The sequence below is a fragment of the Seriola aureovittata genome, chromosome 15 (assembly GCF_021018895.1).
Source record: "Seriola aureovittata isolate HTS-2021-v1 ecotype China chromosome 15, ASM2101889v1, whole genome shotgun sequence".
NCBI classification, from domain to species: domain Eukaryota; kingdom Metazoa; phylum Chordata; class Actinopteri; order Carangiformes; family Carangidae; genus Seriola; species Seriola aureovittata.
In genome coordinates, this window is record NC_079378.1 from 1205001 (window position 1) to 1216159 (window position 11159).

Sequence of the window (11159 nt, forward strand, 5' to 3'; positions counted from 1 at the left end):
AGGACGTCGCAGTCTGTGGTCGGCACCTGAACCCCGACACCAGCCGGACTCCCCCAGTGTTTCATTCACTAAAAACTCACTGATTTAAAGTTTAATCCAGAATTATTTTAAAAAAGAGTAAAATCAGAGTTAGAAAAGTGTGAGAAATGCTGATTTGTGTCGTCAGGTTGTGTTGACTCTGTGCAGCTGGTCACATGGTTCCTGTCCTCTGCAGCGTAAACACAGATCAACATTAATCCTGTTGAGTTTATTAAAAACAGGTGGACTTCATTTCCTCCAGCGTTTCATTTCCTGCGCTTGTTTTTCAGTTTTCAGTGACAGTTCAGTCTCTTCACTGACAAACTGTCGCCTTCATCTTTATTCTGACCTTTATTTGTTTCTTTAAGTTGTTTCAGGTTCAAGTGAAACGTCTCATCACACTCGACCTTCTGCACACGCTCTGTTCATGAACACGTTGGATAATAGCAGCTGGTTTTATTACCTTTATAAAATTATTTCTAAATGTTGAACAGCTCTGATTCTTATACAACCGTCACCTTAATTTTCCCAGCATGCATTGCTCCTGGGCTTGTTGTGGAGTTGAACAGGGTTTCCATTTCACCCTGAAACCCTTTGGAGCCGGTTCACGATGAGTCCGTGCAGGACGAGGCCTCACTTTGTTTCAGCCGGCGGACTCGGTCTCTGATCGCGGTTTCTGATCAGCTGTGGTTTTGTGTTGCCAGGTTACGGGGCTGCCGTTCGAGTGGACGAGTGCAGCTTCCACCAGGCGGTCCGACTGGACGAGTTCGACAGCCTCCGGATCCTCAGGCTGTGTCCGAGCCAGGGAGAGGTGACTGTTTCTTCTGATGTGTTGTTGGGAACCCGCCTGTTGTTCTGCAGTGGAGCTTAAATCTCACTGATTCCTGCCTGGAAGGAGAATATCGCACTAATAAACATGATCCATCAGCTTCAGGTTGATTTCCATTCGTCTCATTTCCTTTGAGTGAAGACGGACAGTTTCTTTCACCACCTGAACCATGAAGCTTCACACTGCTGCTTGTTTTATTCGACAGCACCTGCTCTAACTGACTCGGTGCTCTCTCTTCTTCTCTCTCCTCCTCTTGCAGCAAACAGTGATGCAGTACCAGCTGAGTGACGATCTGCCTTCAGCTCCTCCTTTCCGTCTCTTCCCGACCATCGAGAGAGACAACGGCGGAAGGTAAAGACCTCGAACGCACCCACCTGGAAACAACTGTTTCCACGCGCTCGTTCTTCAGCAGAAAGAAAAACTGTGTTTTAAAACTAAAACAGTGAAGGTGAAGTTTTGTCGTGAGCTCCGTGAACACACAGTCTGTAACTTCTGCCTCTCAATCAAAACAATAACAAAAGACGCCGTTTGGTGACGTCGTGATGTAGCGTGGGATCATGGGAGTTGTTGTCTTCACCAACATTGTTGTCAGCTCTTCCTGGTTTGGATTCCTTCAGTGTCGGTGGGTCAGAGGTGTCGTCCTCCGACCGAGGTGTAAAAGGTGTTTCTTATAAATACGACTTAACCCGTTAAGACCTGAGTCTCCTTCTGCTCTGTTTGAAACAACCTCCTGACGGTTTTCTGAGAAACTTCATCCACTGAAACCTTCATTTCTCAGCCTCTGGATCATGAACATGAAATAAAAACCATCTGATTGTAAATTGTTCATGGCTGGAAAAACAAGCACATTTGTCAGTTCAGTTAAATTCTTTGATTTACAGTAAAAGCCAAAGGTTAATTCTCTCAGATGGTTTTTATTTCTCTTTCTGCGTCAGAGGCCGAGACATGAAGGTTTTAGTGACAGCGCTGCATCAGGTGAATCTTTACCTGAAGCTAGCTTCTTCAACACCGTCTGAACCGCGACTTTAAAAACTTTTTTTTCAGGCTAAAAACCTCTGGAAAAACAGCAGAAACACATTTCCCACGATGCATTGCAACTTCCTCATGCAAATTTCAGTGAATCACACAACACAATTCAATGGTCACACATCTTAAAAACGACAAAACCATAAACCACACTTGTCCGTCTCCAGTTTTATTGGGACAAAACAGTATAAAGTCCATTTTGACACATGATGTCATCAACAGGCGACCAATGAAAAGCTCCCACGATTAAAATCACAGATTTCTCTGGTTGTTTTTTGACATTTTAATGAGGAGAAGTTACAGATTTAAAACGTTTATTACAACTTACAACATCTGGAGCTGTAATACTCAGCCTGTGGATCAAATCCGTTTTCTTTGCAACGTGTCAAAACATTTTGCATCCACATTTCCACAGATCTACTGTCGGTAACAACTGGACACACAAGGCTTGTGTGAATCTCAATAAACATGAAGCTGTTACAGCAAATATAATCATTGATTTGCATCTGAAACACAAATAGACACCAGGTGCTGATAAAAACATGCTCCAACAACAGGTCACTGTTTGCTTCTCCAGCCACAGAGCTGATGTCGTTCTGTCAGCGCTCACAAGCTAATGAACCCTAAAACAACAAGTTTATAAACCTGTTTGGTGCAAATCTAAAGAAATCACTTGAAGTAAAAATGAAACTGGTCGTTTTCCTTTGAGGAAAGAAATGAAACTGTGTCCGTGGATTAAAAGTGACTCAATGAGGCGACACTGAGGCCAAGAAGCTAAAGCAGGACAGACACAGAGGTTTTGAAGCTCAGACTGAGCTGCTCGTTGTCGCTGTCATGGCAGTGTCTGACTCCGCCCCCAACTACCAGCTAGTTCAAAAAATAGAAAGAAGAGGGGCGTGTGTGGAGTAGTCAATAACTGCGGCAAGCATTGGCAATGTGGTTCCCATTAGCATCATTAGCACAGCTGGATGTCTGGGCGCCTTGCGCAAAGGCTAACCCAAGGCTAACTCAAATGCTGGCTAATTAGCCAGTCAATGAGCTAAGCTAACAAGCCAGGTATGGAGAGCTCAGACACCAATACCAGCTAACGAGAGCTAACATAAATAAGATAACACTAGAATCTCAATCACCTTTAAAAATAGGAGCACGGACTTCCTCACGTTCTGTTAAACAACAACAAGGCAAATTATCTGTCTGAGGAAATTAGCTCCAGAGACCAGAACAGTTTCTGTACCAGGCTGTAAACATGTTTATTTCTGCTGTAAAGTTGGACATTTTAACATGGGAGTCTATGGGGACTGACTCACTGTTGGAGCCAGACTCTAGTGGCCGTTAGAGGAACTGCAGCTGCTGGTTTTTTGTGTTAATGCTTCATGTTTTAAAGCTTGGATTTCTAGCTTGTCTTGTTTCAGTTCAGGTTCCCTGACGGCTGCTGTGTGAACATCCATTACAACCTGTAGTGAGTTTGTTTTAATATTCCTGCAGAGGTATTTTACACGCTGCTGCTGCTGCTGCTGAAGCTACTGGCCGCAGAACAAACAGCATGTTGTCTGCAGCTTCTTACTCTCCAGCAGATTTGCACTCGCTGCCTCTCAGTGTTTTCGTCAACACTGTTGACAAAACAGTGTCTGCACAGCTTTAGAAATGTCCCATATAAACCTCTGTGTCCTCTGTCTGAACCTCTGAAGCGTGTCATCCGCCTCTCTGCCCACACATTCCAGTTAGAGGCAGAAATCACATAAAAAAGGGTGATTTAAGGATAAATCTGTCTTAAAACAACACTCCCCAGCACACATGTAAATATGAGACACAGAACTTCATCCTTGTGTGTCCACTGTGTTTCCCAGCTTTGTTTTCTTTAGGATTTTTACTAAAAACAGAAGAAGTTTGTGTAACACAGACTTGTGTATAGAACAGAGATTAATACAGTATCTGAAGCCACGGGTGGTTTAACTTTGTCCGAGACTCTGTGTGGATTATAAACACAACACATTTACATGATTCCAACAAGGAGAGGATGTTTACAACAGACAGGAGGCGTGACTCTCTGAGGAGAAGTTATATAAGTTGTAGGATAACAGTGAAAGAACGAGAGCTCACAACAAAACACCTCACTGGCCTGAACTGTTGAGGCGTCGCTACATAGCTAACGTTAGCATTAGCAGCTGTTTACTCACCAGTCTAGAAGAAACGTTGTCAGCTGTCTCCAGAGGTGGAAACAAACAGCAACGTTAACTCTTGTCTCTATGAATGAAGTTAGCATGCTAACCAGCTAGCCGCGGCCCGTCTCGTCTCATCACTTTCCGATAGCGACTCACTTTATCTTCCAGTCTGCTGTGGTCAAAGGTCGAAGGTCACAGTGACCTCACAAAACTCAAATGTTTTTAAGGATAAAATGAGGTGATGACATTTTATATCCAAAAGGTCAAAGGTTAACTTTGCTGTGACATCATAATGTTCTGTAAAAACACTTCTGGTCATTATTAAATGCTGTAACTCAGGAAGGAGAGTTCGGCACTATATTTCCTGATACTTTGCCGGTTGGCGGAGGGATACAGCTGCGAGGAGGTCATTCTAGTTCACGTTGAGCTTTAACCCAGTTGCTCAGATCCACTGAAACCACAGTGTTCGTGCTGCGTTCAGGTGACACTGTGGCTCCAACGAAACATCTGTTACCACGAGAATATTAGTGTTTTAGTTTCATTATGAATCAGTTCAAAGGGTTTTAATTAAAGGTCAAACGTTCTGTCTGCAGGCTGCTGATGTACATGAAGCTGCGCTGTGATCTGCCACCAAAGAGGTCAGTGTCTGTTTCTTCATCATCATCATCAGAAATAGATGCAGGGTTTTAAAGAAGAAAAGACACTGAGGAAAGGCGCTACCCTATGGCATCATGGGAAATGTAGGATCCAGCGTTTTCATACCTTTGTGCCGTCTGTCTCGCCCTCGATATCTCAGTAACACCTTCAGGGAATCTCTTTCACGTGGACTCAAGGATGAACTCACTTGATTTTGGTGGTCAAAGGTCAAAGGTCACCTCACAAAACTCAAATGTTTTTAAGGATAAAATGAAGTGATGACATTTTATATGCAAAAGTTCAAAGGTCAGCTTCACTGTGACATCATAATGTTCCGTAAAAACACCTCTGGTCGTCATGACAGCTCCATGACGACTGAGCTGAGTAAGTGGACTTTGAGTGGAGATGGTTTTGTCAACGATAAGTAATTTGTTTTTGAGCCGTTTTGTTTTGTTGAAAGTAAAAGACAAAGAAGCGACAGTACAGAGGGAAATCAGTCTGTTTAACAAGCGTATGTAATGTTTAATATGTAAATGAGTGATCTGTAAAGTAACTACAGGTAAATGTAGGGCAGTAAAAAGAAGAATATGTCTGACTGACACGTGGAGGTAGAAAGTAAAACCAGACGGAAATATTCGAGTAAAGTTTGTTTTCTGGTTTCCTTTGACACTGACGTCACTTTTCTACAACGGATGTTACGGCCGCACTGAGGGAAAAAATCTGAAATTCAAGAATGAAGTCAAAATATTATGAGAATAAAGTTGTAATTTTAGGTTTGTGTTGTTTTAGAGGGTCTGATCTTATATGGTTTGATTGGTTGATGGTAATATTCCTGGAAATTATGTTTTTCTCTCAAAATTTTACATGAATTCTTGTAATATTATGACTTTATTCTCATTAAAATTACATCTTTATTTTCATAATATTATGACTTTTTTCTCGTAAAATTACGACTTTTTTTCTCAAACTAATGTCTTTTCTCATAAAGTTGTGACTTAATTCTCCAAATTTTAAATTTCTTTTTTTCCTCACTGTGCTCCTAATAGTCTGTCGTACTTTTGGGTTTTAGAAAATTGAAATGAACATTTTTCACTGTTTTCTGACATTTTATAAAATACAAAAATAAACAGGTGGATCCTTCGTGGTCCAACGTATCCCAAGATTCATTGCGCTTCAGTAATGAAAGCAAACAACACAGGCAGAGAGCCTGAGGATTACACTGTTCAATGTTTCAGCTCAGTTCAACGGCTAACGGTACAAGTGTTAAAACATGTTAAAACGTGTTTTCACGTTGCTAGGCAACAAAAAAGGAAAACCAGACCGGCCTCCTCTGAAGGATTCGCTCTGTGACACAGCTGAAGCACTCGAGTGAATGTCATATCCCAGCTGATCTGTCAGTGACGTAATGTTAATAACCATATGGAGGATTAGTAGATGATGATGATGATGATGATGTCATTGATTTGTTTTTGCAGCGCTGCGATCAACGTGTGTGCCACCGTCCCCGTCCCTAAAGGCTCCGTGAGGTGAGACGCTCCCATTCAAATGTACCTGCTGTTTGTTATTGAAATCAGTCTGTATGTAAAAACTAGTGTGTGTGTGTGTGTGTGTGTGTGTGTGTGTGTGCGTGAGTGTGTGTGAGTGAGTGTGTGAGTGTGTGAGTGTGTGAGTGTGTGTGAGTGTGTGAGTGTGTGTGAGTGAGTGTGTGTGTGTGTAGTGTGTGTAGTGTGTGTGTGTGTGTAGTGTGTGTAGTGTGTGTAGTGTGTGTAGTGTGTGTGTGTGTGTGTGTGTGTGTGTGTGTGTGTGAGAGAGAGCTCCACGTCTCTATGAGGAGTGTCTTGTTGTGATTGTTTTTAAATGGGAAACAACATGAACAGTCTGAAGCGTGGAGGTGGAGAGAGGGAAGCTCGACTCATTTGTTATTTAAAGCCATGGAAATGATTGATGGGGGGGGGGGGGGTGGGAGGGGGGGGGGCTCAGCCGTCAGCGTCAGAGTTAAAAAGCTCTCAGCCCTCGATGGCGGGTCGTTACAGACTCACGTTGAGCAGGAAGAAAATGTTCATTATAAGTTCAAATGTTCATATTTTGCATAAGACCTGAAGGAAAATTTCACATTTGGTTTAATGGTGCAGCCATGAAACCATAAATTCATGGATTTGAATATGTCACATCAGCAGGATGATACAGAACACACAGTGTGTTCAGGAAGTATCCGCACCCCGTCGCTCTCATTTTAAATAGATTTCATTTCCATTTTTTCCATCAGACAAAGTGAAAACATCATTTCACACATTTTGTTTTTGCAAATTTATTATAAATTCAGACCTTCAGTCCAGGACTGCGTAGAAGCAGCAGCTACAGGTTCCAGTCAGACCGGTCTGTGGTGCTGGTCCGGATCAGTCTCATGTTAGTAGTGGACCAGTCAGACCACCAGAGTCCTGAATCCAAACCTTCTGGTCCCAGTTCATCTCTGTGGTGGAGACTGACGGCGTCACATCAGCTGAAAGCTCTCGACAGGATAATCTATCAAATCTGTGTGTGTGTGTGTGTGTGTGTGTGTGTGTGTGTGTGTGTGTGTGTGTGTGTGTGTGTGTGTGTGTGTGTGTGTGTGTGTGTGTTCATCTCCGAAAGTGTTTCTGCCTCAGTGCTTCACCCACATCTGTAACTACTGCAGGAATATCTGGACCCAGGTGACCTCTTACCTCCTCAGGCCTCACCTGTAGTGTCTTTACACTGCTGATGGGTGTGAAGTTGAATGTTTCAGTGTGTGTGTGTGTGTGTGTGTGTGTGTGCTGAACAGCTGAGCTGAACCGGTGTGTGTTGTGGCCTCAGTTTGTCGCAGGAGCTCAGCAGTCCGGATCAGAGCGCCGAGCTGAAGCCACAGAGCAGAGCCGTCGTCTGGCAGATACCTCGCTTCCCCGGAGGAACTCAGCTCTCTGCTCTGTTCAAGGTAAACACACACACACACACACACACACACACACACACACAGCTGCACACTAAATGAATGTGTATGAGTGTAGACAGATCCGTCCTGCAGGCGCTTCAGGTTCACAACTTTTTATCTCTCGTGTGCATCAACCTCAATGTTTTAAATGAGTTTAAAGCTCCTCCAGTGTAAAGGTCTGTGTCCATGTGTAGTGTGATTATAGATTATAGATCAGCTCTAGCTTCTATATTAATACTGTGAAAGTATCAAAGCCTCAGTCCACAGAGAAATGCACACAGCCTGTATTCAGAAACTGAGCCTTAAAACCAGCCGTCAGGACTTCTGGAACTTTGTGATGTCACAACAAAGCAGTCACCAAGCCCCGCCCACCTGGACCCACCATCCAAACCTTGCAGGATTTGGTTTCTCTGAGTGTTTTTACCTGAAATCTGCTATATTTTTATTGGATCACTCAGAAAACAGTCAGCCAATCAGAAGAGAGGCTCAGAGCCTCCTCTCACCATCTTTCATCCATGTGTGAGATTTAGATTTTGGACATTTCATGGAAGAAATGAAAAATGAGTTTAAATAAAGTTAAAATACAAAAGCAGATGTTTGAGTGTCACAGACGAGCAGCTGTTCATTCTACTGAGAAACAGACAAACTCATAATAACCACTGTCTAACGATTCCCTTCCCCCTCCCTCCTCCTGTCGCCAGCTGGAGGTCCCAGGCCTCAGCTCCGCCTCCATGTTGGAGGTCGGTCCGGTTGGTCTGAGCTTCGAGCTGCCGAAGATCACCGCCACGGGGCTGCAGGTCCGCTTCCTCCGCCTGTCGCCCATTCAGCCTGGGCCGTCGCAGCGCTGGGTCCGATACGTCACCCACTCCGACTCCTACACCATCCGGATTTAACCCCTTCATCTCCGATCACCGCCTCAAATGACGAATGTGTCTCATCAGGAGGAAACGATTCGTGGGACACAGGAAGTGAACTGCATGAGAGGAATCAAATAAGAAATAATGTCATTTTTTTCCTTTCAGAATAATTAATGTGTCAGTTGTTTTAATATCTGTTGTATTTTAAGTTTTTTACAACTGGACTTGAATTAAAGTCAAACCAACACTTCCTGATTCCTCCTCTCAGCTCTGAGCTCATTGGTTCCTACTGAAGATGTAAATCTGTGAAACACCAAAGTTTCATTTAAAAACAGAGTCAGTCACTACGTGTGTGTGTGTGTGTGTGTGTGTGTCTGTGTGTGTGTGTGTGTGTGTGTTTCAGTGCTTGTCGTTCAGAGACGTTCAGAGAAGAAGAAAAATATAATATTATTATAATCTTATAGAGTTTGGGTGACCTGTTGTTTCACCTCTGATCATCATGTCATGAATGTATTTAAACATCTTGTAAATAAACGTCATCACGTTTCCTCTCTGTATTCAAGGTTTCCTGTTTTTCTTCAGGTTGTTTTTCTGTTTTAAAAAACTGAGCTTGAATATTTATCGGCACAAACGAACCTTCAGCTCAGACGTGTCGGATCTCGTTGATGATTTAATCTCACGTCTCGTCTGTCGGTAACTGTTGACGCTTGAGTGGTTCGTTCTGCAGTTTTCAACCTTATATTTTATGTGATGTGGCTCCAAGCTTCAAGCACATTGGTCTCGACTGAAGACGTTAATCTTAAAAAGAATAAAATAAATAAATGTTTTATTGTTAAAAAAAAGCTCAATAATTTCACTGTGGTTTTTTACAAATAAACAAGGAGGAAATTGACTATTTGGTTGGGACTATTTTCAGCGGCGGATTAATCCACAGTTGCTGCTAGTGAGTAAGTGTAGGACTTTTCAAAATAAAAGTTTTATCAGCTGATTTAAGGTAAGTGCAGATAAATCAGTATCAGTGAATCAGTTTGGTTCTTATTGTGGACATTTTGTATCTGTACGGTCATTTCAATATGTCTCTGGTCTTTTTGTGGCCGTTTTGTTCATTGAACTCGTTTCGCTTCTCTGTGTGATTGTTACTCATCGTGTCTTTGTGTTCACTTTGCATCTATTTTTACTCATTTTACATCTTTGCGGTTGTTACGTTCTGTTTGTGGACGTTTCCTGTCTCTTCGTGGTAGTTTTGCATCCATTTGTACTCAATGTTCTGCCTCTGCCATGGTTTTGTGTATCTTTGTGGACACTTAGCTTTTCTTTATGATCATTCTTTGTTCTTTTTGTGTTTATTTGAACTCGTTTTGATAATAATTGTGTGTCTTTGTGGTCGTTTTGTGTCACTCAATGGTCATTTTATTTCTTTTTGTGGTTGTTTTGCAGCTTTTTGTTGTAGCTTTGTGTCTCTTTGTTGTTGTATACATCTATTTTTCTCACTTTGTGTCTCTCTGTCTCATTTTTCACCTCTTTATTGTCCTTTTCTGTCTTTTAACTGTGACTTTCAAACAAGAAATATTAACAGTTCCTTCATACAGGGGCCCCTGACCTTGGCCCTGGGGGGGGGGGGGTCCACATGTCAGACCCAGTGAGTCAGTCTCCTTAATGATGAATCATCTTCTGTCTTTTTTTAAAATTTAATGCTTCATGTTGTCATGTTCCTTGAGACTCTGCGCTGTGCAACGTGATCTGCAGCCGCTGAAACAAAACACAGAGAGAGAGAGAGAGAGAGAGAGAGACAGAGAGAGAGAGAGAGAGAGACAGAGAGAGAGAGACAGAGAGAGAGAGAGAGAAACAGAGAGAGAGAAACAGAGAGAGAGAGAGAGAGAGAGGGACAGAGAGAGAGAGACAGAGAGAGAGAGACAGAGAGAGAGAGAGAGAGAGACAGAGAGAGAGACAGAGAGAGAGAGAGAGAAACAGAGAGAGAGAGAGAGAGAGGGACAGAGAGAGAGAGGGACAGAGAGAGAGAGACAGAGAGACACAGAGAGAAACAGAGAGAGAGAGACAGAGAGACACAGAGACACAGAGAGAAACAGAGAGAGAGAGACAGAGAGACAGAGAGAGAGAGGGACAGAGAGAGGAGAGACAGAGAGAGAGAGGACAGAGAGAGAGAGAGAGGGACAGAGAGAGAGAGAGAGAGACAGAGAGAGAGAGACAGAGAGAGAGGGACAGAGAGAGAGAGAGAGGGACAGAGAGAGAGACACAGAGACACAGAGAGAGGGACAGAGAGAGAGAGAGAGAGAGAGAGAGGGACAGAGAGAGAGAGAGAGACAGAGAGACAGAGAGACACAGAGAGAAACAAAGAGAGAGAGAGAGAGAGAGAGAGAGAGAGACAGAGAAACAGAGAGAGACAGAGAAACAGAGAGAGAGAGAGACAGAGAGAGAGGACAGAGAGAGAGAGACAGAGAGGAGAGAGAGAGAGAGAGGAGAGAGAGGAGAGAGAGAGAGAGAAACAGAGAGAGAAACAGAGAGAGAGACAGAGAGAGACACAGAGAGAGAGAGAGAGAGAGAGAGAGAGAGAGAGAGAGAGAGAGAGAGAGACAGAGAGAGAGAGAGAGAGACAGAGAGAGAGACACAGAGAGAGAGAGAGAGAGAGAGAGAGAGAGAGAGAGAGAGAGAGAGAGAGAGAGAGA

At 43.2% G+C, this 11159-nt stretch overlaps 1 protein-coding gene across 2 annotated transcripts in view; it reads left to right on the top strand.

The window, feature by feature from the left end:
- ap4m1 (adaptor related protein complex 4 subunit mu 1) overlaps positions 1 to 9032 on the top strand; it is a 14209-nt gene extending 5177 nt beyond the window's left edge. For both annotated transcript variants that reach the window (XM_056397464.1, XM_056397465.1), the window contains exons 11-16: positions 723 to 829; positions 1107 to 1198; positions 4629 to 4673; positions 6147 to 6197; positions 7504 to 7621; positions 8320 to 9032. In XM_056397464.1, the coding sequence (XP_056253439.1) occupies positions 723 to 829; positions 1107 to 1198; positions 4629 to 4673; positions 6147 to 6197; positions 7504 to 7621; positions 8320 to 8511 (605 nt within the window). In that variant the 3' untranslated portion in view covers positions 8512 to 9032. The remainder of the gene's footprint in view (positions 1 to 722; positions 830 to 1106; positions 1199 to 4628; positions 4674 to 6146; positions 6198 to 7503; positions 7622 to 8319) is intronic.
- Positions 9033 to 11159: the final 2127 nt, after the last annotated feature.